This window comes from Lagenorhynchus albirostris, chromosome 20, assembly GCF_949774975.1.
Source record: "Lagenorhynchus albirostris chromosome 20, mLagAlb1.1, whole genome shotgun sequence".
Lineage (NCBI taxonomy): Eukaryota > Metazoa > Chordata > Mammalia > Artiodactyla > Delphinidae > Lagenorhynchus > Lagenorhynchus albirostris.
In genome coordinates this window covers 15,904,824-15,929,766 of record NC_083114.1, presented here as the reverse complement: position 1 = coordinate 15,929,766, position 24,943 = coordinate 15,904,824, and the positions used below count along the sequence as shown (strand labels likewise).

The following is a 24,943-nucleotide window of genomic DNA, read 5'->3' as shown; positions in this document are numbered from 1 at the left end:
GGCAGGACAGAAAGGAGATGTGATATGGGATAAGCACAGTCGTTCAAAGAAGAAAACCCGAGCGTTTACTAAACCTTGCTCTGTGTCAGGAACTGAATTTGGGGACACAAAGATGACTGGATCAAGGAAGAGAAGACTGCTTAAAGGGAGGGGACTGTGAATGAAATTATTCCCAAGAAGAACGAGCGTATCCTGGAGAAATCTGATCTCTGGGTATTTGGAATAATTGGTAGTCTCTTCAAGAGTGTTATCGGGAAGACAGCATGAAATCTGTCATAGGGGCAATGTGGCCACCTCCTACCTCTTCTGACACTTTGCTCTTCCCCTCTGCCTGACTCGACTTTTTCCGCCACCTAATAATCACCGCGTTATAAATAAGCCGTGTCCCCTCTCTCGACCTCAATTTCCACAGATGTCTGAGGGAGTTGGACTGGGCAAATTCTGCTCTAACGTTATAGAATTTTGCTTCACTCTACCTGAGTCAATCTAACTACAGTATATTAATTCCAGTTTGCAGTGTAACTGCAATCCTGTAATCCTCCTCCCTAAAGTTGCTCAAGATGTGAAGCGCTCAGTCCCGTGCAGCCGCAGGCTACACCATCCACCCGCCACATAAAATAAACACGCGTCTCCAAAACACTACAACCCCCATGAAGCTTTAGGGTCTAACAAACGGAGGGGTGGTGCTAGTTTAATCCCTCTCGCGAGGAAATAAAATCTAACTACCATTCCCGGCGGGCGTCGCGCTGCAGAGTATCCAATCAGCTTTAGCTAAAAAGTATCGCGAGTCTTCTGTGAGACTTGACTCTATAAGCCCGTGGGAACAAGTCTCGGAAACCCTTTTCACGAAGATGGCGCCGAAAGCGAAGAAGGAAGGTGTGTGCTGGGGCTGGGGATACACAGCTGGCTGGCCTGGGGTCCCCGCAGAGTGAATGGACTGGGAGGATGATGGCTGGGCCAGGCCTTGCGGTGTGTGCTGTGGGACAGCTCCTCGAGTTTTGGCAACGCTGAGGAGCGCGTGGGCCCAGCCGCACGGTCTGGGCTTAAGTGAAGGGTGTTGGGGAGGCAAGCCCGGCCTGTACCACCTGCGGGGGACAGCCAGACAGTCGGCTCTGGGGAGCTCCATGTCTCTAGACATGTAAGGAAGCGGTACCCTCAACTTCTCTTTTATCCCCATGTTAAATGGGGCTATATACTCTCCGCCAATGGCTGGGCGACGGTATACATAAAACTACTAGTTCACATTTTTATCAAGTGTCAAGCTTTCGGTCATTGCTAGTTTCTTTCTCATCGTATCCCAAGTTCCCCCTAGAAACGTGCATATGATGGAAAAATTTTAAATTCCTGAGACTTGTGATGTCTTCAAAGGAACCACTGATGCACGTGTGGCCTGGGGCGCCCACTATGGGTCTTGAGGCCGGAAGTGATTGATTTCTGAATCTCGCACCCTCGGGATTTTTCTTTACTTCTTTCCTTCTCTCAGTCCCTGCCCCTCCCAAAGCCGAAGCCAAAGCAAAAGCTTTGAAGGCCAAGAAAGCAGTGTTGAAAGGCGTACACAGCCACAAAAAAAAGAAGATCCGGACGTCACCCACCTTCCGACGGCCCAAAACACTGCGGCTCAGGAGGCAGCCCAAATATCCTCGGAAGAGCGCCCCTAGGAGAAACAAGTCAGTACTGCCCCGTACCCATGAAAAGATGTTTGGGTATCCTCCATTGGTAATTTGGAAATTTACCAAACCTAGAGCATGGCTTCTCAAAACCACGTTGGTACCTAGTGTGCTTCTCTAAAGGAAGTATGAAGAGAATAATGCCCTCTTTAAAAACGAAAGGAGGTGTGTTTAGCATATTAGCAGGAATTGTTTAAAACAACCCAGAGTCACTGTCAAGATTAGCGAATTGTTAGGTTAATCATCATTTCATATGTAGTCTACCTTCTTGTGAGTATAAAGTGGGACTTAGATGTTCTTTGTTTGGGGGTTCCAGGTTTAGGTTGCTCCTCATTGCACTTTTTTTAAATCTTTGCTGTGGGGAATAGTCCTGTAAGGTGAGGATGTGGGATGATTCCAGATTGATGAGATTCATTTATCTGTATTGGACAGTGAAGACCTGCAGCAGTGTATGGCAACTTCTTTTCATTCACTTTCCCAAATGTTTACACTCAAGGAATGGTTGGGGGAGTGAGTGGAAAAGGTTAGGGTACTTGAGTGTTTCGGTGTCACTAGTGGTAATGACCGACCTTAGGGAGCACAGTTTAGAGTAGAGCCATGGTAGTGGTTATCACCAGTGGGTCTTCCCACTGCTTCCTAAGAAAAAGGCAGGAGAGTGGATTGTGTCCACGGAGAAATGGACTTGACAGACTTTTTACTGCCATTTGGACCTAGAATTTAGTGTGATGAGAGATTGAGATCTGATCTCTCTTCAAAAGAGGATGGTGTACCCAGGCAAATAGAGCCTTGCTTCTCTAAATTTCAGGGGGAAAGCTGTGTTAGATGGCCACTGTAACTAACCTGAGCTGTAAATAAAAAGTTGTTTTCAAGAATTGATGGCTTGTAAGCCAGTTTTCAGCAACCAAAGGGGGCAAAACAGTCAATTCAGCCTCATAGTGAAGCACCAACATTCTTTGGAACCCTAGCCTGAGTTTCTAGATCCCATAGTCTTAACTTTGTGCTCTGGGGTTAAGTTGTTTAACCTTTTAAGTCTCAAATTTCTTCTAGAAATTTGCTCTTCAGAAATGTTGAGGTCAGGTAAAAGAATGAATAAAGTTGGAACTCAAAAATGATTGTTTAATCACTTAACGTGAAAGCCCTTGAGATGTCCCCAAGCTGAGGCTCCAGGTCCCTAAGTTTCAGGGTGCACGTGATGACACTGCTCAGCGACCAAAGTCTGACACAAATGATTGCTACCTCGTTGTCTGATGCACCTGGGCTCAAAAAGAGGGCGCATTCTTTATTGTACTGGGCCCAAGCCAGCTGACCCCATTTTGCCTCTCCCAGGCTTGACCACTATGCCATCATCAAGTTCCCCCTCACCACCGAGTCAGCCATGAAGAAAATAGAAGACAACAACACACTGGTGTTCATTGTGGATGTCAAGGCCAACAAGCACCAGATTAAACAGGCTGTGAAGAAGCTCTATGACATTGACGTGGCTAAGGTCAACACCCTGATCAGGTGAGTGGAGTCCTGTGGGATGGGGAGGAACCCGGGGCCTCTGGGCCTCTTGTCAGAAGCCAGGAAACCAGAATGGCATGAAATTCCTTGATGCTGCTTTTGGGATCAGAAGTAGACTTCCCAGTGAGCAGCCCCTGCTGTAATTGCAGCCCCTTGTATGGAGTATGGACTTCTGAGGAAACATCAGCTGTCCTTCCTCTAGGACTTAAGGGGTTGATGCTCATTTTCTTGATCCCTATCTCTAGACAGAAGCAGACCCTAGAGTAAGATACAGTTAATGTCAGGATGCCTGTGGTGTTTCCCATAAAATGGAATTGGCTTCATTTGTGGCTTAGTGGCTTCCCTGACCCCCTCTGCGCAAATGATGGAAAAATCACTATTTGGGGCGGGGGAGTGACATGAACAAAGGAACCACTGATATGCCAGAAGACTGGGGAGGAAGGAAGGGCATGTGGGGGCAGTGAGGGCAGTAGGGACTAAGGCTTCCTTCTCCACCCTAGGCCTGATGGAGAGAAGAAGGCATATGTTCGACTGGCTCCTGACTATGACGCTTTGGATGTTGCCAACAAAGTAAGCTTCCTTTGCTACAAACTCCTTAACACCCCCGCTTCCTGGGTGCAAATGATGTGTCTGTTAGTTACCAAACTTTGACTTTGGTGGTTAGTTTCAACTGACTGCGCCCCGTCTTTCATAGGCCCTACCCCTCACCATGTGCCCTCAATTTGCTTTTTAACTTTGACATTTCCCGCTTAATATTCACATTTCAACTCCCAGTAACAAAGCTCCCTTTTGTTTTTCAGATTGGGATCATCTAAACTGAGTCCAGCTGACTAATTCTAAATATAAAAGTTTTCACTAGATGTATGCTTCTTTTCTTTCTGTTGATTTCTGGGTGGGAGGCCATACTATGGTATATACACACCTAAGTAACAGGGCTTGGGCAAGACTCTTGGTCTACTTAACCTGTTGGAACACTCAGCCCTATCACCTCACCATACCTGTAACAGATATTTGTGACCCAGACACATCTTAGGACAACTACAACTTGGCCTCCATCATGAGGTAAGAGACCAAGCAAGAAGCTTTGCAAGAACCCCTTCCTTCATCTCTGGAAGAGGCTTTGTATGAAACCAGTATCCAGAGTTTTCATTAGCATCCATTTCAGGGCAGTGTGGGTTGGCTGGCTTTCCAGTAGCACCTTGTCCCCATACCCATCTACCATGTCCAACCGGTCTGTCTGCTTCCCTCACCCCTTGCCCAAGGAAGGACAAGGACTTCAGAAGAGTGCTTTCATTAGTGTTTTCAATAGTGGGTGCAGGCTTGAAAGGTGGAGTGGCTGGCCCCAGAGGACACCTCAGGCAAGGGGCTAATAAGTCTCTTCTCAGTCCGTGTGAGGGTGTTCTTGGCTGTGTTTGCTGTCCTTACCACAAGTCCCTAACTGCGTTTTTCACTCAATCAAGAACTTGTCTTTGTGTTGCCGGCTGGGGAAACCTTGGGGGCAGAAGTCAGAGCGGAGGAGGCGGGAAAAGTAGATGAGGATCATGACGTCCAGCATAAGCAGGATGCCCAGCAGAAAGGTTCCCAGGTTCCTCTGGCCGGCGTAACCCAGGAAGAAATGGGTGAGGTACGCCTGAGGGGCCAGTCGGAAAAGAAAGTACATAAACAAGTTGATGTATTTGTTGACTCGATAGAGGAGGAGGTCCTGGGCATTATTGATCTTCATCATCATGCGTATTGTGAGAAAGATGTTGCTGACCTCCACCAGCAGTGTTAGGACGCCCCCACCAACAAATCTGCTCCAAAAGATGCCTGAAAAGAAGGCACCCATAGCCTACAAGGCAAGGGAGAGAATGGCTTAGGGAACCCAGATGTCAAGGCTTTCCTGGAAGTTGGTGGGAATAACAAGGCTACCAGATTGAGGGGTAGGAAATCTTCCCTTACTTGCTTTCTGAAATATAGTTTACAGTGGAGTCAAGATTAAATTTTGATCCCTCCCCACAGATTCTGGGTGGAGTTTCCAGTCTTAAGAAGGTGAGGCCATGATTGCTGGCCTCAAATAGTGAAGCAAGGGCCCAGAGACTGCTAGCCCTCAGCATTCTAGCATGAGATGTGGGACACAGGGTGGGGATGGAGTTAAGAAAAGATGGTCTTTACCTCCCAGGTTCAGAAAGACAGCTGAGACTAGGTTGCTAGCACCAGGCCTATACCACATCCCCTGCTTCTCACCATGACGTGGTGGACGAGGTATTCCCAAGAAGCTCGTGCCTGTTGGCTAACCACAATATCCAGTGTGTCGTGGATGAAGTACCCTAGCGGAGGGTTGGGGGAATAGGTCATAAATGGTACTGAACAAGAAGCTTACCCCTGTCCCCCCTTTTTAATTCTTCCTGGGCAAGACCTACCTGCGGAAAAGCAAACAAGCAGATAGCCAGAAAGCGACCATGCGCTCTCAACGTCCACCAGCATCTCAGGGGTCTGCCATATACTGGAAGGGAAGGGAGAAGGCAGGCTCTCATCTCAGTATCCCCAGGGACCCACGACTCCCCCCGCCATTACCCTTGCCGGTCCCCGGAGGGTCTGGGCTGGCGCTATTGGCTGACGGGGGAGCCAGGAGGGGCTCGGCTGAAACCCAGGTGTCTCCTGTTTCCCAGGTGAGAACCCCGCCCCCCCGCCCCCCGGCGCTGCTGCCGCTCCTGATTGGACAGCATTTTAAACCGGGAATCGGGTGAGACTGCCTGGGCCTTAGCCCGCCGGTGAGTGATGGAAAGAGTAATGCGGGGTCCCCTAGCCACCTTCACTCCCCCAGTCCTTCACTCACCACAGCAGCGCCCAGATCCCTGACACAATGGAATGGGCGAAGGAGACGAGAAGGTTGTGCCAGCGCCAGGTGCGCAGGGGGTCGGCGCGCACGTGCGCAGGCAGAGGCAGGCGACAGAGCGCGTGCCGGAGCGCCCGGAAGGTCAGCGTGGCGCCCAGGAGCAGCGGCAGGGCGGGGAAGAGCATTGGGGGCATGCTGGCCCTCCCTGCCTCTGTCCGCCCTCTAGGTGGCCTCCTCCGGCCGTTCGGGAAAGGGGCTCCCTCTCGGGCCAGTCCAACCCGGACGCCTCTCCTGCCGGCCGCCGGCCTCACACACACGATTTCGGCGAAGACCTCTAGGCCGCTTCGCTCCTCCAGTTCCCTCCCAGCCGGCCTCTGCCCCCGCCCCCGTCCCGCCCCGCCCGCCTATCCCCGCCCCTCCGGCGCCTCTGCAGCGCGGCGGGCGCGGGCCCCATTTCCCGGGGCCCCCCCTGGCGCCTCCAGGCTCCCGCGGACTCCGGGCAAAATGGGCTGTCCCCGGGGCGCCGCCTTCGAGCCACCCCTCGCTGGCAGCTCCCGACTGCCGACGGAGTCCCACTTCGCTCGCTTGGCCTAGTTAACCCGCATGCCCAACTTTCCCCAGGGGTCCCGGCTCCCCTGCCTGGGCGGGTACTGAGAGAACTCTCTCTGCCCGCCCTCAACTCCTTTGTGAGCAGAACTAAGCGAGGCCCGTCACAACCCACGTCCTTAATCCCTGGTTCTGGGGACCAGCCGGTGCCCCGCTTCGGACTGTGATCTCCGCCCGGACCTTGTTCCACTGGATCACTAGCTTCTTCGAGCCCAAGACGAACACGTTTACCTGCCTCTACCTCGTCCCGCACCGAGTCGGTGCCTAGAAACTCGACTAACTCATCACCCATTTCCCGTCCGGCTCTTGGGTTCCTGGGGCCGCGCGGCAGTCATAGTCCTCCCTCAGACAGTCCTAGCTCTCTTCTCCCTGCTCCCTGGAGGCTAGGGCGGGGAAGACGGCCGATTTGCCCAGGCCGCTGGGGTGACTCTCATTCCGCAGGCCAGTGGCGTGGAGCAATTGCAGCTCGCGACCACTAGGTGTCAGCCTGTCCTCACCGTGGCGCGGGATCCCCTCCCGCCCGCGAAGGAACCAGGCAAACTGAAGGGCGGCGGAGAGGCGGGGACAGGGGTAAAGGAGAAAGGAGTAGTTGGGGCGGGGGCGGGGGCGGGGGGGAGGTGGTGGAGGTGCTGCGAGAGGGAGGAAAAGCCAGAAACCCGAGGCGCAAAGCGGTTTGGGTGTTTGTTCTGCCTCCCCTGATGGCTCCAAGGTTACACATTAACCCCTCTGGGGCTTCTTGGTCAACCAAGGCCCAATCGGTTTCTAGGTGAGAGCACGAAGTGTCCCGGCTGAGCGGCCTTCCACTCTGTGCTCCCCTTTGCTCACAGGGCAGCTTTGTCCGACAGCCACAGCGGCCTGAGCCAGACTGAGGGGCCCTCATGAGGGGCCCTTCCAGTGGTCATTCCATGTGGGTAGGTTTGGGCACCCTTTCAAGGGGCAGGGTGGGAGCTGAAGATAAACACCCCTTTCCTCACTTTCCTCGCCCACTCAGAAATAGGGATGCTATCCCTTAACTAATCACCATCCTTCCTGCTCCCTAAACTGAGCTTTTATGGAGCTCGTGAAGTGCAGGAGGCGCCAGGGAGCGACCTGGAATTAAACTCACTTCTAGTCAAGATCTTAGACGATTGTACTAACCGACCCCCTACCTCTGGGCAGAAGCCTTGAACCCATATCAGCCGAACAAGGGTCTTTCCCCTTCTCCCTGAAGCTTTCAGGTAGTAATCCACTTCCCTCCCATCTTCCCCCAAGGAAGTTCTCTCTAGTTGAGAACTGAAGGCAGATTACTCTGCGGCAGCGGCAGCGTTGTATGTGTGCGTTGGGGAGTTGAGGGTGTTGACGAGCGCAGTGCTCACTAGCTCACTAGTCGGGACAGCCCGGAGACCGCGTCACGTCCTCCCTAGGTGAATCAACTTGCACAGGTCGGGGTTTCCCCGGTCCCTCCCTAGGCAAACACGAAACTAATCCGGCACCCTGCCCCGCAGACCGAGAGCGCCGACTCGGTTCAGCTTTGGTAGTGTTTATCGTTTGCGTGCCAGTGAGAATCTGCCCTCTCCCTCGGAAACAGCGTCACTAGTGGGCAAAGAGTGGGGCAGAGAGAGATCGGTCCTTTCTTCCCACCCTCACTCGGCCTGCGCGGGGAACCCCTGCGGTCTAAGGAAGCTTTGCGAGGGCCGGATGCGGCCACGTGTGTAGGAAGTAGCTGGTAAGGTGCTGGCTTTTGCGGGGCATGCCAAGAAATGGCATATCGCCCCATTCCTTGCACACTGGGAGGGCGACTGCGGATCCGGGCTGCAGGGACGGTGCAAATTAGCGGAGACAAATGAGAGGTTGAACCAACACTTAGCTCCACTAGCTCCGCCCCTCAATTATCTTGCAGTGCAGGGGGCGTGGTTCTAGAGAGGGCGGGCCCGCGCACGCGCTGTGTGTGAGTTTTGGGGTTCCGGAAATGTGACTCTGAGAAATGAGATGGAGAAGTACGAGCGGATCCGAGTGGTGGGCAGAGGTGCCTTCGGGTGAGCCAGGGCTCTGGGGGAGGCAATTGCTCGGGAAGAGGGAAAATAAGCCCCAACTCCGACAGCAAAATCGCTACCCGTTTAGCCCCGCCCCGATGCGTGAGCGCCTAATCTGGGAAGCCCTGCGCAGGCTTCCTGTCCTAGTCTTGGTTGGGAAACTCCGCCTCCAAGGAGGTCACGCCCCCGGCCAGCCTTTGCGGCCCCCCTCAGAGTTTGTTCTTTGATCCTGACTCATTCATTCAACAAATGTTGAGCAGCAACTATACACGTCAGGCATTCGATACTGGGTATACAGTTAAGACCAAACAGGCGTGCTCCTTTCCGTCTCGGAGCTTACAGACTATCGGAAAATTATACAATAAACAGGACATTGATAAAGCAGTGATTAACAAACGGCGAGAATAGAGTACAACACCAGAGAGTATTCATTTGGGATGATCAGGGAAAATTTCTCTGAAGAGTGAAGTTTCAAACCAAGACTTGAGGAATGAGGACCAGTATGTAGTCTGAAAAAGGCAGAGCTTCTCAGGCGGAGGAAACAGTTTATGCTAAGGTCCTCACGTGGGAAAGAATTCAGAGTATTCAAAGAACTGAGAAAAAGACTAATGTAGTTGGAATGTAGTGGGCAAGGTAAAGAATGGAATAAAATGTGATTGTCACAGAGGGCGGGAACCAAATTACGGCCTTGTAGGCTGAGGTAAAGGAATTGAATTTATTTGCAGTGTAAAGGAAATGAGGTTTAAGCAAAGGAATGGTCTTGATATGATTTGCATTTTTAAAATGTCACTCTGGCTGCTGCGTAGAATTTAGATTTGAGGGTGACAAGAGTGAAAGGAACCATTTGAAGTCTAGTGCAGTATTTTAGGCAAGAAATGATAATTTGGCCAAGGGTTACAGCAGAAGACACAGAGAAATGGGTGGGTTCCCAGTATTTTGGAGGTAGTAGAAACAAGATTTACTGATGTTAGCGTGAGATAGGGGAAAGATTCTGGCATGATTTTCAGGTGTCTGACTTTGCTAACTTAGGGACTTTAATAAATGGGGGATGGTGGGGTCATTTACTGAGATGGAAGAAACCGAGGAAGGAAAGGTTTCAAGGGCAGGAATCAAGAGTTTTGTATTTGTTAAAATTCAGGATGCTTGCCAGCCATTCAGGTAGAGGTGCAAAGCAAGTAGTTGAATATGTAAGTCTGAGGCTCAGAGGAGAGGTCTGAGCTGGAGATATACAGTTGATACTTAGATAGTCCATCATTCAACAGATACTTATTGAGCTCCTACTAAGTGCTGGGGTATGCACTAGGCTATGCACTGGGGCTATAGTGGTGAAGGAGAAAGAAAAAAACCCTGCTTTTATGAACACTGACTACAGAATTGACAGAAAATAATAAAATGAATGGCTCCTACTCACTGAGTATTTTTGATGTGCCAGGCGCTGTGCTAAGTGCAGTACATGCATTTTCTCATTTGATCCTCTCAACAACCTTGTGAGATCGATCCTACTTTCCAGATCCTGATGTCACATAATTTAAGACCAGATAACTAGTAAGAGGAGGAGCCAGGATTTGAACCAGGCAGTTAACTCCAGAGTCTGTGCGGACTTACAGAGACCAAGACTATCATTAGGCACAGTCATTGCGCCTGTGGTGAAACTGAGTCCCAGATAAGTTAAACGACTTGCCCAAGGTCTCAGACAGCTTGTGGTCGGTTCTCCCTATTCCTAAACTCAGTGTTCTGCGCACCAACTTAGATGACTTCTTAGTCTAGGTGCCAATTCCCTTGTCCTAAGGAACACCCAGTCACCAGGTCTGCCCTGCCTGATATGTGGCTGGAAGCTCAGCCGGTACCCACTCCTGTACTCCACGTCCTCAGGATTGTTCACCTGTGCCTTCGCAAGGCTGACCAGAAGCTGGTGATCATCAAGCAGATCCCAGTGGAGCAGATGACCAAGGAAGAGAGGCAGGCAGCCCAGAATGAGTGCCAGGTCCTCAAGCTGCTCAACCACCCCAATGTCATTGAGTACTACGAGAACTTCCTGGAGGACAAGGCTCTCATGATCGCCATGGAATATGCACCAGGTGGGCCAGCCTTCTTGCACTGGCCTGGCTCCAAGGGCCGCTCACCTCTGGGACAGGCAGGCACAGATCAGCCAGCTTCCCTCCTCGGAATGGGCTAGGCTGAGGGTCAGAGGTATAGGGTTCTGACCCCAGTTGTGTGACACTGGCAGGCCCTTGCCCTGTCTGGGTCTTTAGTTTCATAAAAGGAAAATCTCAAGCATGGAGCGGCCTGGATCTTGACTAGTTCCTTGCGACTGCAGGTGGCACCCTGGCTGAGTTCATCCAGAAGCGCTGTAATTCCCTGCTGGAGGAGGAGACCATCCTGCACTTCTTTGTGCAGATCCTGCTGGCGCTGCATCACGTGCACACCCACCTCATCCTGCACCGGGACCTCAAGACCCAAAACATCCTTCTAGACAAACACCGCATGGTCGTCAAGATTGGTGACTTCGGCATCTCCAAGATCCTTAGCAGCAAGAGCAAGGCCTACACGGTGCCTGGGCATGGAGGGGACCTCAAGGGTGCTGGAGCTTTTGAGGGCCAAGGTCTACTTTGTACCCCTGTCCCCAGCCCCACCCCCCCAAGACCTTGGCCCCTTAGTCCCTGGCTGGATGGTCCTGCAGGAGGAAGCACTTTTGCCTACTTTGGGGAGAAGCTGTCTCTAAGTGGGCTTTTGGGCAGAGCCTTGGTCCTCCCACCCCGGGGCTGTAATATCAGCTTCCCTCCTGCAGGTGGTGGGTACTCCATGTTACATTTCCCCTGAACTGTGTGAGGGCAAGCCCTACAACCAGAAGAGTGACATCTGGGCCCTGGGCTGTGTCCTATATGAGCTGGCCAGCCTCAAGAGGGCCTTTGAGGCTGCGGTGAGTAAGTCCCCCCGGGGGGACAACTGAGATCCCTACCTCTATCTCCTGAAGTCCTTGGCTCCAACCACTTCTGTGTTTCTTCTCTTGTGGCTCACTTATGTCTCTCTCATCAGACTGGTGGATTACCCCAGACCAGGGCTGTGGCTTCCCTAAGACTATGGGTTCCTTAAGGTAGGGCTTGGGACCCCCATTAATCTGAGGGTAGGGCTCTCCCATCAGATTAAGGACCCTCCTAAGGGCAAGATGTGAGTTTTCCCAACATGCAGCCAGCTGACATGGCTGCAGCTCCCCTCTCAGAGGTTCTTGAAAGCAGAGTTTGGCTCCCCTATCATCCTGGGAGTCCCCTCAACAGACGGATGGCTTCTGAGTGCAGGGCTGTGGCCACCCCACCAGGCTAGGGGCTGGGGCTGGAGCTGGGGGTGCTGCAGTTTAAGAGCCTGGCCTGAGGTTCTGGCCAACCCCACACGTGCTGCCTTCACAGAACCTGCCAGCGCTGGTGCTGAAGATCATGAGCGGCACCTTTGCGCCCATCTCTGACCGGTACAGCCCTGAGCTGCGCCAGCTGGTTCTGAGTCTTCTCAGCCTGGAGCCTGCACAGCGGCCACCGCTCAGCCACATCATGGCGCAGCCCCTCTGCATCCGGGCGCTCCTCAACCTCCACACCGACCTGGGCAGCGTCCGCATGCGGAGGCCGGTGCAGGGAGGGGGCCCTGGGCAGCAGTGGGGCACCCCGTGGGAGCACAGTAGGCCTGGGGCAGAGAGGGGCATTCTCGGCAAGTCCACCATTTCTGAGTGTGGGGATGCCAGGGAGGGTCCTTGTCCTGAGGCCCCCATCTGTCCTGCAGGGCAGAGAAGCCCCTGGCCACTGGGCCACCCATGGCCCCCGGCAGCACAGGGGGCAGGACCACCAGTGGCCGTTGCAGAGGTAAGTCGGGGCGACCGCAGGGGTTCCGACGGACACCATGGCATTCTCACCAATTTATTTATTTTAATTAATTAATTAATTAATTTAGGCTGTGCGGGGTCTTAGTTGCGGCATGTGGGGATCTTTGTTGCAGCACGTGGGGATTTTTAGTTGCGGCATGCTTGCAGGATCTAGTTCCCTGACCAGGGATTGAACCCGGCCCCCCTGCATTGGGAGCGTGGAGTCTTATCCACTGGACCATCAGGGAAGTCCATCCCACCAATTTAATAGGCCTGAAGAGTTGTCCCCGCAGGTGTTCCCCGGGGACCTGCCCGGCCGGCCATTCCGCCGCCCCTGTCATCGGTGTACGTGTGGGGTGGCGGGCTCAGTGTGCCGCTGCGGCTGCCAATGCTCAACACAGAGGTGGTCCAGGTGGCAGCGGGGCGCACGCAGAAGGCTGGCGTCACGCGCTCTGGGCGCCTCATACTTTGGGAGGTGAGCAGGTGGGGGTGGGGCCCTGAATGGAGGGGGGCGTGTCCCAGGAGCTGAGCACTCAGGCGCCGTCCACGCCCTCCCCTGTCCCCTCGCAGGCCCCGCCCCTAGGCGCTGGAGGGGGCCCCCTCCTCCCTGGGGCGGTGGAGCAGCAGCAGCCCCAGTTCATCTCCCGTTTCCTGGAGGGCCAGTCGGGTGTGACTATCAAGCATGTGGCCTGTGGGGACCTCTTCACGGCCTGCCTGACTGGTGAGTCGGTCAGGGGACTAGCCTGTGGGGACTCAGCTATAAGAAGACCCCCCCAGAGCAATTTCCTTCCTTGCCTTTCATTTGCTAACTGCTCACTTAATAATGCTTTTATCTTCCAGGGAGTGCTTTACTTACCCGATCTCCTTTACCTTCACAGCAGGCCTGACAAGGCAGTTATATCATCCCCATTTGACAGATCTAGAAACTAAGGCTCAGAGGCTGTCACTTGTCCAAAGTCATACACTTGGGAAGAAAGACCCCAGTCCTTTTCTCCCCCCATCCAATTCTTCCAGCCCTAGCCTCCAACTAACTTTTTCTTGCTCCTCTGATCCAAGGTTGCACTGGTCTGTCTGGAAAAACAGCCTAACCTCTTTCCTTTCCCTTTCCTCACTACTCCCCTCCCCAGACCGAGGCATCATCATGACCTTTGGCAGTGGCAGCAATGGGTGCCTAGGCCATGGCAGCCTCAATGACATCAGCCAGGTGGGTTTTGAGTGTATACTGGGGAGGAGGAAGTGGGGAGATGGCAAGCAGCCCACATTTGAGAGCTGACACCCAGCTTGGAGGCAGGGGAATCCCCAGCAGCCACAGGTCCCTGTACCTCCCAGGCTGCACCTGTTCTGGGCAGCATCTGGGGAAGTACAGAAAGACCAGGCTTCCCCAGTGGGTGCAATATGTGTGTGGGGGGGAGTTAAAGAGACAGCAACCTCATGAGAATTTGCAGCCTCCAACTTCATCCCTACAGAGGATGCTGAGGCCAGGTGGCTAGTCCAGGCCCCTTGCCCAGTCTGCCCTTGCTTCCTCTCTGTCTAGCCCACCATTGTGGAGGCCCTGCTGGGCTATGAGATGGTGCAGGTGGCCTGTGGGGCGTCTCATGTGCTGGCCTTGTCCACTGAGCGAGAACTATTTGCCTGGGGCCGCGGAGATGGTGGTAAGATTTCACTCTGTTCTAGCCTCTGGAACACCCCAGCCATGATTTGTTCCTCTTCATAGCCATCTTCTACCCTATGGCCTGTTTCCTCCTCCTCCTTTTCTCTCTGATTCATTTATTCACTCGACAAACCTTTATTGCACACCCAATATGTGCCCACCTTGTGCTGGGCGCTGAGACAAGATGAACATGATGTCGATTCCTTCGGGTGCTCATGATGTAATGAGAGAGATTTCATTCATCCAGAAATATATGTTGTGCCCCTCCCTGGGTCAGGCATCAGGCTGGGCATTGAAACTAGTGATGACTTAGATAGGGGTCCCCGTCCTCCTGGAGGACTCAGTCTAGATGGGGGAAGGATGACACATCTCCAACATGATAGAGGACAGACAGCATCAGGGCTCACCCAAGGTCCAGAGGTGTGGGAACACAAGGAATGGCAAGGGACTCTACCTGGAGAAGAAAGACGTGGCACCTGAACAGGGCCTTAAAGGAGTAGAATTTTGACCCACGGAGGGGCCAAGGATGGGCATTTCAGTCAGGAACAGCCTTCACTCATGCTGCCCTGTGGGTCCTCCTTATCCTACTATCACTAAGCTAGACAAGCTCAAACTAGCCCAGTGCCGGTTTCTCCTTGTAGGCCGGCTGGGACTAGGCAACAGGGAGTCCCACAGCTGCCCCCAGCAGGTACCCATGCCCCCAGGACAGGAAGCCCAGCGGGTTGTATGTGGCATTGACTCCTCCATGATCCTCACTGTGTCCGGCCAAGCCCTGGCCTGTGGGAGCAACAGGTACGTGAACTAGGTGCACTACAATAACTAGCCTGCCCTCCCCGACCTCCCTTAGCTGCCAGCGCTCCATCTGTCATTGCCTACCTCCCACCTGGGATTAGAACTGAGGGGGTCTTGAGTGTTCTGTGGGTTCAACCCAGTGTAAGATATGTCCCCCGGTGCACCAGCTCCTGCCCAGATACGTGGGGGGAGGACAGTCTATATAAACTGTGTCAGCTGGACTTGGCTTTTGGCTCTGCCCTCAGGTTCAACAAGCTGGGCCTGGACCATCTCTCCCTAGGGGAGGAGCCTGCCCCACACCAGCAAGTGGAGGAGGCCCTGAGCTTCACACCACTAGGTTCTGCACCCCTGGACCGCGAGCCCCTGCTGAGCGTGGACCTGGGCACTGCTCATTCAGCTGCTGTAACTGGTAAGTAGGACCTGGGCACAGGAGGCCAAAGCTGGACTCCCCTGGCTTCCTTGGGCCCTCTGTTGAGGCACCCTTTCCTTCCTTTCCTCTCTCCTCCCCTACAGCCTCTGGTGACTGCTATACATTCGGCAGCAATCAGCATGGGCAGCTGGGTACCATCGCTCGCCGGGTCAGCCGGGTACCTTGTCAAGTCCAAGGCCTCCAGGGAATCAAGATAGCAATGGTGGCCTGTGGGGATGCCTTCACTGTGGCCATTGGGGCAGGTAGGGGTGTGGGCAGACCCAGGAGCAATGGGGGGTTATGCTCAGGGCTACTGAACTCAGCAACCCCATGTTGGGGCCAGTATGGCAATCTAGGAAGCTAGCTGCTTGCTAAGGTATGTCTTTCTCTCATTTCTCTCCTTGGGATTCTCTTTGGCAGAAAGTGAAGTGTACTCTTGGGGCAAAGGGGCCCGAGGTCGACTGGGAAGGAGGGATGAGGATGCTGGACTCCCTAGGCCAGTGCAGCTGGATGAGACACACCCCTACACAGTGACTTCTGTGTCCTGTTGCCATGGAAACACTCTCCTGGCTATCCGCCGTGAGTTATAACTTCACCCTCACCCACACAAGGGTTAACCCAGCTGGCCCTTGCCCACATTCCCATCCCCAGTGGTCACAGCCCAAATTATTAAAAGCATTTTCAGCCCCCAGATAAATGAAAGCAGAAGCTGCTGGGCAAAAGTGAGCTCCTGGGGTGGGCAAGGGTAGGTGCTTCTTGTGCCTGAAGGGCTGCCTCCGCTCCTCCTCAGGGCCCAAATGTGTTCTTTCTCCTCCAACCCTCAAGTCCAGTTTAGTTTGAACCTCTGTTTCTGGCCTGGCAGGGTCCAGAGTCCAGGGCCCAGTGTGGGAGTGAGAGTGGAAGTAGCTGAGGCTTGCTGGGGGCATCGCCCTCTGGGAGGCTGCAGGGATTTCTCTTTTGTGCTCTCCAGCGGTCACAGATGAGCCAGTCCCTCCTTGAGGCACCTGGATACACCTCTGGACGACCCTGATATTGCTTCTCCTGTAAATGTTCTTGAAAAGTGCCTCAGGCATGACCAGCCCCCTGGATTGTATCATCAATGGGGTATAAGAACCAGTAAAGCCCCTGCTCTGCCTTTGGCCCTGGATATGTAAAACTCAACCCACCCTACTCCCCCAACGTCCCTCTTTCCCCTCCCCACCCCTTCTTATCTTTAGTCAACGTCCCCAGGGTTCAGCCTGGCTAGAGTTGGAGGCCAGACGTAACTTTTGGAAGCAGGGAGGTCTCCAGAGCCTCTGCAGAAAAAGGCTGGAGGTAGCTGTGGCTCCACCTAGATGCTGCCCTTTCCCCCAGCCCAGTTTGAAAATAAGTCGCAGGTGTCTACTGGGAGCGCAGCTCAGTGCTTTGGAGTAAGGCAAGCTGGGGCCTGCCTGTTCTGGCCATTCCAGAGGCCTAGCCCCTGCATTGCCTGGGGCAGGGAGGTCCCGGGAGTGCTACCACCTGCCCCCACTCCTATATCCTGAGGCAGGGGTTTACACAATCTGAGTGCCTCCCTTCCCCTGGGGGAGTGCATGGGCTGCAGTATACTGCAGAGGACATCCCTGCTGAAGGTTGCCCTTCACCCCATGCCATTCCCCCAAAGCACGTTGGGAGAAAGGGTAGCTGGCTGGACCAGACTAGTTTCCCAGATGACTGGGAAATAGCGCCAATAAAAAATCAGCTGCCTGCCTAGAGTGTGGTCTCTTGAGGGCTGGGGGTGGCGGCCACCCCAGGGCTGGGCTGGGCTCCATCTGGGCTGCAGGGCCGCGGTGGAGAGAGGAATGTGGGCGCAGCCTGAGGCCCGGGCCGAGGTTCCTCTGGCCCAGTTCCCAGCCCGGCCTCCTCGCCCAGCTGGGCTCCCCGGATCTGGTTGCCAGGCTTCAGCTGCCTAGCACCTGGAAGCTGGAGCCCCGGGCCCCTGGGCGACACGTGGCCCCCGAGGCCGAGCTGTTGACTCCGGAGAAGCGAATCTTTGTGGCGCGGCCCGTCCCCCGAGGCTCTCCGCCCCATCCAGCATCAGAGCTCCCCCCCACCCCACCCCACCCCCGGCCCTGGGGAGTAGCGGGGCCTCGATCTCTGTTCCCAAGCATAAAGAGGAGACCCTACTTCCTGGAGGGGGAGAGCCTGTCTGAGTGCCGACCCCGAAGTTGCCGCAACGCCGGGTGGGTGGGGAGCCCTGCGGGGCGGGCACTAGGACCGCGCGGGCACGGCCCCGCCCCCTCTTCCGGCGGGCGAGCTCAAGGGCTGGGCGCAGGCCACGGCTGCCAGTCGGCGCCGCCCGCAGCCGGGAGCGCGGCTGGAGCGAGGCGCGGGCTGTGGGGCCGCCGCGAACCCGGCCCCGCTTGCCCGTGCCCGCCCGCCATGCCCGGCTTTGACTACAAGTTCTTGGAGAAGCCCAAGCGGCGGCTGCTGTGCCCGCTGTGCGGGAAGCCCATGCGCGAGCCCGTGCAGGTTTCTACCTGCGGCCACCGCTTCTGCGACACCTGCCTGCAGGAGTTCCTCAGGTGCGGCCCGGCGGGAGCAGGGGACGACCGGTGGGGGTGGGAGACGCCGCCGGGGGAGGACCCAGGCCGGAGGCACGCCGGGCCTTTGTCTGCGCCGTGGCCCCGTGACCTCAGGGGCGCCCACCGTGACGTCACAGGGCGGGAGTGACGTCAGGCCCCGAGGGAGGACCCCACGCACTGATCCGTAGGGTCCCGCGTGCCACGCGCCAGGTGGGAAGAATTCCGTGCCTTCCCGCAGGGTGGAGGTGGGAAAGGACGCCCTTCCTGATCCGTGGCCGGCCCTTCCCCCTCACCTGAGAGCCAGAACGGCTTCACCCTTGAACTTTGAATCCTGGGAAGAGGAGGACAAAACCCTGTGCCCCGCGCAGCACCTTAAGCCTCCGAGCTTTCACCCATCTTAAGCTTTTCTGATTCTTCGGACGTTCCGAGAACGGCAGCTATTGTTCTCCCATTTCACAGATGAGGAAACGAGATTCAAATTCAAAGAAAGGCTGCGACTTGCCCACGGTCGCACAATTACCTAAAGGCTTAACTGGGGTGTAAGCCCGGCCTGCTTGTGGTCGCACGATAGAGGGAGGTCTACGACGCTCCCGATCTCCCCTGAAACAGGAACCCGTTGGGTGTCCCTCCCTGCCCCTGGGGGTCCTGAGTACTGCGAGTGGTCTAGAAGTCGTGAGGGGGAGGGGGTCGCACCCTGGGTGTGACTGAACGCCCCCTGCGCTCTCCCGACCCAGGTCTTCCGTGGGTTCTTGGGCACTCGTTGAGTTCTGGGCGCCCTGCGGTGTTCTGAGTCTCCTGTCCACGCTGGGACCTGCTCAGTCCTGGGTGTGGGGAGGCAAGAAGAGGGAGCCCCGTGTCGTGGGGAGGTCGTGGGCCAAGAGCACCGGGGAAGGCTGGGTCAGCGAGTGCCCTGTGTCAGGAGGCTGTTTGCTGAGGGCTCGTGGGGCGCAGGCTGGGAGAGCACCTCTGGGATTCCGTTCCTCCGTCCTCCGCAGCCCCTTGCCCGGCGGAAATCTCAGCAGGCCCTTTGTTTTCGGTTCCCCGCAGCCTGGGCCGGTCCTGCCCTCACATATGCTCCTGCACAAGCTGCTGTGCTGCCCCCTCCTCCTTTTCCCTCACCCGCCTCCCTCCTCCCTTCAGTGTACACACACTCCCCTACCTACACACAGCCCCATTGTCTTCTCCCGTGCTCTTCCCCAGCCCTCTGGCTTCCAGATGAGGCCAGCTGAGCCTCCCCCCTCCTCAGCTGACCCACCCTGACTGCCTCGGGGAAGGAACGGGGGAGGGGGCTGTCAGGCTTGTTTCCCTCTTCTGTCCCTCTCTGCTGCTTCTCCCCTCCCCCTCCCGGAAATCCCCTCTTCCTCTCCCACAGCCCCTTCCCCCCATCCTGTCTTCTCCCCTGGGCCTGGGCCTCCACTGCACGGCCTGGAGCAGTCTCTGCCCTTGCCTCCCCACCTCGGCTGGCGCCTGAACTCTGACGCTGAGGCCCGGGAGGGAAGGGATGGTGGGACAGGCCCTGCGCCTCCCACCCTACCAGCTAGAGTGTCCATGGCACTGGGCGAACCTTTGTCCTGGCTGGGCCCCAAGCTGCCCAGGCTAATCTTCTGCCTGAAGCCTGGGGACTTGCCTCAGTCCCCTCCCTGACTCCAAAACCACTAAGTCAGCACATTCCTGAAGCAGCCAAGCAGACCCCCTCCCCCACGGCCCACCCCTCTTTCCCTTCTCCTGCCAGCGCTGTTACTCAGGTTGGTCCAGGAAGCCTGGTTACCCTGTGGGCACGGGCATACCTCCTCAGTGCCTGGGCATGTATTATTATTGGCATTGGCAGCATGCCCAGTAGTAGTCGTGGGGTCAGGGGGAGGAGGTGGGTGCTAGAAATCCTTTGAGCACCTGGGGCATGGACTGCCCACGTCCTGCCAAACGCCATCGTGGACAGGGCTGCCTTGTAGCCTCTGCTTCCGCCTTCATCCTTGCCTGCCTCCCACCTACCTGACTCAGACTTGCCAGAAATGCCATGCCTGAGGGTCTTCAGTCCTGCTGGGTGAGCCCTTGCCCTGCCTAGGCCGCGCCAGGCATGCGTGACTGGTCCTGGCTAGGGTCGGCGAGGCCATGTTGGCAGAAGGAGGCATGCCACAGGCTCCTTGAGTGCTAACAGCCTAGCCTGGTGTGGGGTTGGTGGAGGAGAGGGAGGGCAGCAGGCTTCAGATGCCTGCCATGCAGTGACCAGAGCCTTGGCCATGCTTGCCTGGACACTTTTTCTTGGACTGGCCTCTCTTCTGTGTACAGCGTAGTAGAAACTATCTGAGCTGTGGAATCAGACAGACAGTCCAGTGCACCCGTGAGCCTCAGTTCTTTCATCTGCAAAATGGAGACACTGAGCCCCTTCTCAGGCAGGTTGTGAGAACTGGGTGGGAGTGTAAACACAGTACCTTGAAGCGAGCCTTTCCTTCTCTTTGCTTTAGAAGACACACCCACATAGGAGGAGGGGAGAGTTGGGGTAAGGTGGCCCCAAGCTGACCTTTGCCCTGGGTTCGTGGCTGGGCACCCTCGCAGGGGCTTGGGCAGCCCTGGCGCTTAACCTCAGCCCATCCGTGTTCACCTTCCCCCAACAGCTTTCAGCCCAGCCAGTGAAAAGTAACGTGGGGGACTGGGTGGCTGGGCAGCCTGTTCCTTTCGCCGTCCAGCTGCCATCCTGGGGGAGGGGTGCCAGCTGCCACCTGTTGGCCAAGTGCTGTCTGAAGCAGCTGCCTCTGCCTCCACTGGGCCCAAATCCACCCTCCCCGGGACAGGAGCTGGGATCTTTGGTGGTCCTATAGAAGTGGGTACCCTCAGGCCTCCACTCGCCCTCTCCGGTAGGGCTGCCTGGGAACCTGGGAACCGGTCTGGTGAGGGAAGGAGGCTACCCTGGTTGAGGGGATGGGGCCCAGGGATCTCTCTTCCCATAGTATGGCGCCTTGACCCTGTCCCTTCCCCCTTCACAGTGAAGGAGTCTTCAAGTGCCCTGAGGATCAACTTCCTCTGGACTATGCCAAGGTGAGTCCACCGTGCCAGGTACAGGCTCTTGCCCTCGGTGGAGGCTGGAGCTGCTGCAACCAGTGGGCTCGGGGCCAGTGTCAACCCGGTGCCGCAGAATCATGCACCCCTACGAACGAGGCCTGTTCCCTCCCACCAGGCCAGTTCGTAGATGAGGCCCGAGTCTGCCCTGGAGGGCAGGCACAATGCCCAGCCTGTGGGGGTATACAGAACCGCTCTGTGCCCGCCAGAAGTGTCCCCTCCCGTTTGGGTGGCTGGCCAGCCCTGTGGCTGAGGGCCAGGACCCCTGTACCAGGAGGAAGGAAGCAAAGGGTGTGGAGGCTGCCTGGGGCTGCAGGCTGATTGGCTGCCGCTCCGAAGGGAGCGTCCTGGGCCAGCATGTTGGGGACCCTGGAATCTAGGTTAGAGCAGAGACCACCTGCTGCACTCTTTATCCCTGGGCACAGAGGAGAATTTACACCGAGGGGCTGTTTCTGGCTCTAAGGTAGAGAGCTAAGCTCTCTGGGGTGGAGGAGGTGGGAACTGGGGACTGTAGCAGGCTCTGACCCTGACCAGTTCCCCGCCTCCTTGTCCCCAGATCTACCCAGACCCAGAGCTGGAGGTACAGGTGCTGGGCCTGCCTATCCGCTGCATCCACAGTGAGGAGGGCTGCCGCTGGAGTGGTCCACTTCGCCACCTACAGGTGAGGCTCTGAAGGGGCCGGGGTGGGGGGACTGCCCCTCCCTGGGCAGGCACTAACTGTGGCCCCTCCCACCAGGGCCACCTGAATACCTGCAGCTTCAATGTAGTCCCCTGCCCCAACCGCTGCCCCGCCAAGCTGAGCCGCCGTGATCTGCCCGCACACCTGCAGCACGACTGCCCCAAGAGGCGACTCAAGTGCGAGTTCTGTGGCTGTGACTTCAGCGGGGAGGCCTTTGAGGTGGGTGGGGCCTGGCTGAGGGTAGAGGGAGAGTGGGGCACCTGGTGGCCCAGGGATCCCTTAACTCAGCCCCTCTGGCGTTTCTACAGAGCCACGAAGGTGTGTGCCCGCAAGAGAGTGTGTACTGTGAGAACAAATGCGGTGCCCGCATGATGCGGCGGCTCCTGGCCCAGCATGCCACCTCTGAGTGCCCCAAGCGCACCCAGCCTTGCACTTACTGCACCAAGGAGTTTGTCTTTGACACCATCCAGGTGAGGCCCTCCTGAGCTGTGGGCCGCAGGGCAGGTAGCAGGGAGTCAGGCTACTGACTGCTTCTCTCTGCCTCTGCGGCCCTAGAGCCACCAGTACCAGTGCCCGAGGCTGCCTGTGCCGTGCCCCAACCAGTGTGGCGTGGGCACCATGGCTCGGGAGGATCTGCCGGGCCACCTCAAGGACAGCTGTAGCACTGCCCTGGTGCTGTGCCCATTCAAAGACTCCGGCTGCAAGCACAGGGTGAGATGCCTCTCTTCCTTCCTGTCAGCTCTCTTCTTGGTCTTTGAAACCTCAGACATAGGCCCTTAGTGGTCCCTGCTGTGCTGCTCTGAAGCCTCAGCCCTCCCCCTGCTGGCCGGCTCCAGCCTCCTCCTAGAGCCCTCTACCTCCCTCATTCAGAGCCGGGTGCCCACTGCCCTGTACCTGCTCCTCCCCTCTCCCCTGAACTTGCCCCGACTAACTCTCCTCTCTTCCCCCATGGCCTGGGGCTTTGCCAACAGTGCCCTAAGCTGGCAATGGCACGGCACGTGGAGGAGAGCGTGAAGCCCCATTTGGCCATGATGTGTGCCCTGGTGAGCCGGCAACGGCAAGAGCTGCAGGAGCTGCGAAGAGAGCTGGAGGAGCTCTCCGTGGGCAGTGATGGCGTGCTCATCTGGAAGATCGGCAGTTACGGGCGAAGGCTGCAGGAGGCCAAAGCCAAGCCCAACCTCGAGTGCTTCAGCCCCGCCTTCTACACGCATAAGTATGGCTACAAGCTGCAGGTGTCTGCATTCCTCAATGGCAATGGCAGTGGTGAGGGTACACATCTCTCGCTGTACATTCGCGTGCTGCCAGGTGCCTTTGACAATCTCCTTGAGTGGCCCTTTGCCCGCCGCGTCACCTTCTCCCTGCTGGATCAGAGCGACCCTGGGCTGGCTAAGCCACAGCATGTCACTGAGACCTTTCACCCTGACCCAAACTGGAAGAATTTCCAAAAACCAGGCACTTGGCGGGGCTCCCTGGATGAGAGTTCTCTGGGCTTTGGTTACCCCAAGTTCATCTCCCACCAGGATATCCGCAAGCGAAACTATGTGCGGGATGATGCAGTCTTCATCCGTGCCTCTGTTGAATTGCCCCGAAAGATCCTCAGCTGAGAGCAGACCCAGCTATAGGAAAAAGGGGGGTGGGAAATGACCTCCATCAGGCAGGCTGAGCCTGGAGAGGGGGCCGGACCTCCTTACAGCTGCTTCCGCTGCCTAGGTTCTGTTACCCTGTTCCCCCTCCCTCCTTCCCTACCACCCTCAGGTGCCTCCTTTTGGTGCTTCAGCCCTGGCCTCTGCGAAGAGCAGGTCTTAGGGTCATCAAGGGCTTGGAAACAAGCGATCCCGGGGCCTGTTGCCTAGGATCAGGGCAGACATGCCTTGGTGCCGGCCACACTCTTCCAGGGACTGAGGTGCCTGCTGGTGCTATGTCCCAAGAGCCATAGGGGGGGAGGGGGAGTTGGGAAACTGAGGGGTAGTTAAAGAATCTGTCTTGAGATCTGATGTCTCCTCTCCCCAGCTGTGTCCCCTCTGGTTATTTATTTACTTAGTGCCAGGAGGGCACAGCAGGGGAGCCCTGATTTTTAATAAATCCTGACTTGTATTTATTACCTTGGTTCCAGCCTGACTCATCTGGGTTGCTCAGGGCCCAATTGTGAAGTCAAGGGACCAGTCAGGGACTGCAACAGCTCTGGTCCCAGGATCCAGCTGCCCTGCTGCATCGCCCTCTGGTGGAAGACAGAGGGACTGCACTAGGCTTTGTGTGGAGGACAGCTGCCTGCTGCTGCCCTCTAGTGGTTAGAGGAGGGAGGTGCAGGCTCTGGACGTTTTATACGGTTTAGAGTCTCTGATCGATACCCCACAAAGGACTAGTGCCTGTGCTCTAGGCAGGTCTTTCTTGGTCTAATGATAATAGCTACCATTTATTGAGTACTTTTGATGTGGCAGACACTGGTAAGCACTTTATACGCATTATTTAATACAATAGTCAAATGAAATAGCTTTTAATAAAAGGACCTATCTTAGTGGGCTGTGGTGAAGACCATGCATGTTCCCAGTAAAAATAGTCGGTCCTTTGTATCTGTGGGTTCCACATCCTCGAATTCAATCAACAGTGAATTGGAGATATTTGGGAATAGTTCCAGAAAGTTACAAAAAGCAAAAGGTTTTGGCCACTCATGGGCAAATCTACATAGTATTACATTGTATTAGGTATTGTAAGTAATCTAGAGATTAAAGTATACCAGAGGATGTGTATAGCTTACATGCAAAGCCTATGCTATTTTATATCAGGGACTTGGTGAATTTCTGTATCCGCTGGCGATTCTTAAACCAATTCCCTGTGGATACTGAGGGATGTCTGTGAGTGCTTTATGAATGTTAGTCTAACTCCAAAGCCCAGCCCACACCCAGGGACTCCTAAACTGTGCACAGGAGCCTTGAAATTTTCTCATCCATACTTACTTTTCATACAGGCCTCAATGGGTACCTGTGATTATCCACATTTGACTGGTGAAATAGGAACAGAGGAGTCAATTGACTTCAGTGATCTTTCAGCTAGTTTGGGGCAGGGCCTGGATTTCTTTTCCCCCCTGTCACTGGATTCTGTTTTAAGCTCCAGCAGTCACTAGAAGATTAGCTTCCTTTAATTTTGGCAGTAGATTTGATTTTGGATCCTTGCTGTGCTTTTTTGGCAAGTTACTTAGCTACATGGGGCATCCTTACTGGTAAAATTAAAGTAATCCTGCTAGATTCGTAAAGATTAACTCATCAGCATAAAGTGCCTTACTCTTGCCTGGCCCTGAGAAGAGGCCCAGTGTATGGGAAATATTGTTTAGTACGGAGAAGGTTCAAGGGCTGTAGCCTGCCTTT

General features: G+C 55.6%; 4 protein-coding genes and 3 non-coding genes across 12 annotated transcripts; 6 read left to right on the top strand and 1 right to left on the bottom strand.

Moving 5' to 3' along the window:
- Positions 1-800: 800 nt before the first annotated feature.
- Positions 801-4,030, top strand: RPL23A (ribosomal protein L23a). The gene is made up of 5 exons (XM_060135506.1): positions 801-876; positions 1,484-1,667; positions 2,994-3,170; positions 3,671-3,740; positions 3,971-4,030. Exons 1-5 carry the CDS (start codon positions 852-854, stop codon positions 3,983-3,985), a joined length of 471 nt encoding a protein of 156 aa, XP_059991489.1. The 5' UTR covers positions 801-851; the 3' UTR covers positions 3,986-4,030.
- LOC132512422 (small nucleolar RNA SNORD42) lies at positions 1,317-1,383 on the top strand. Its single transcript, XR_009538151.1, has one exon. It is a non-coding gene; the product is annotated as a small nucleolar RNA SNORD42 (small nucleolar RNA).
- LOC132512427 (small nucleolar RNA Z17) lies at positions 2,850-2,921 on the top strand. The gene has a single exon (XR_009538156.1). It is a non-coding gene; the product is annotated as a small nucleolar RNA Z17 (small nucleolar RNA).
- LOC132512423 (small nucleolar RNA SNORD42) lies at positions 3,526-3,593 on the top strand. The gene has a single exon (XR_009538152.1). It is a non-coding gene; the product is annotated as a small nucleolar RNA SNORD42 (small nucleolar RNA).
- A 425-nt stretch (positions 4,031-4,455) lies between the features above and the next one.
- Positions 4,456-6,338, bottom strand: TLCD1 (TLC domain containing 1). Its single transcript, XM_060135504.1, has 4 exons — positions 5,989-6,338; positions 5,573-5,655; positions 5,397-5,479; positions 4,456-5,001 (listed from the first exon to the last, which is right to left on the bottom strand). The coding sequence occupies exons 1-4, from the start codon at positions 6,180-6,182 to the stop codon at positions 4,618-4,620; spliced, it is 744 nt and encodes a 247-aa protein (XP_059991487.1). The 5' UTR covers positions 6,183-6,338; the 3' UTR covers positions 4,456-4,617.
- A 2,109-nt stretch (positions 6,339-8,447) lies between these two features.
- NEK8 (NIMA related kinase 8) lies at positions 8,448-17,030 on the top strand. Of its 6 annotated transcripts, XM_060135494.1 has the most exons (15): positions 8,453-8,609; positions 10,479-10,684; positions 10,924-11,156; positions 11,395-11,526; positions 12,011-12,219; positions 12,375-12,454; positions 12,747-12,928; positions 13,024-13,174; positions 13,581-13,657; positions 13,988-14,105; positions 14,746-14,896; positions 15,142-15,305; positions 15,410-15,568; positions 15,726-15,884; positions 16,276-17,030. In XM_060135494.1, exons 1-15 carry the CDS (start codon positions 8,563-8,565, stop codon positions 16,302-16,304), a joined length of 2,097 nt encoding a protein of 698 aa, XP_059991477.1. In that variant the 5' UTR covers positions 8,453-8,562; the 3' UTR covers positions 16,305-17,030. The 6 variants fall into 6 exon arrangements, with proteins under 6 accessions (XP_059991479.1, XP_059991483.1, XP_059991480.1 ...); XM_060135496.1 differs by lacking the exon at positions 14,746-14,896 and having other exon boundaries at positions 8,448-8,609; positions 15,177-15,305; XM_060135498.1 differs by lacking the exon at positions 10,479-10,684.
- Positions 17,031-17,626: 596 nt separating this feature from the next.
- On the top strand, positions 17,627-24,301 carry TRAF4 (TNF receptor associated factor 4). The gene is made up of 7 exons (XM_060135503.1): positions 17,627-17,848; positions 20,830-20,881; positions 21,459-21,563; positions 21,639-21,800; positions 21,890-22,051; positions 22,137-22,292; positions 22,553-24,301. The coding sequence occupies exons 1-7, from the start codon at positions 17,706-17,708 to the stop codon at positions 23,183-23,185; spliced, it is 1,413 nt and encodes a 470-aa protein (XP_059991486.1). The 5' UTR covers positions 17,627-17,705; the 3' UTR covers positions 23,186-24,301.
- The last annotated feature ends 642 nt before the right edge of the window (positions 24,302-24,943 follow it).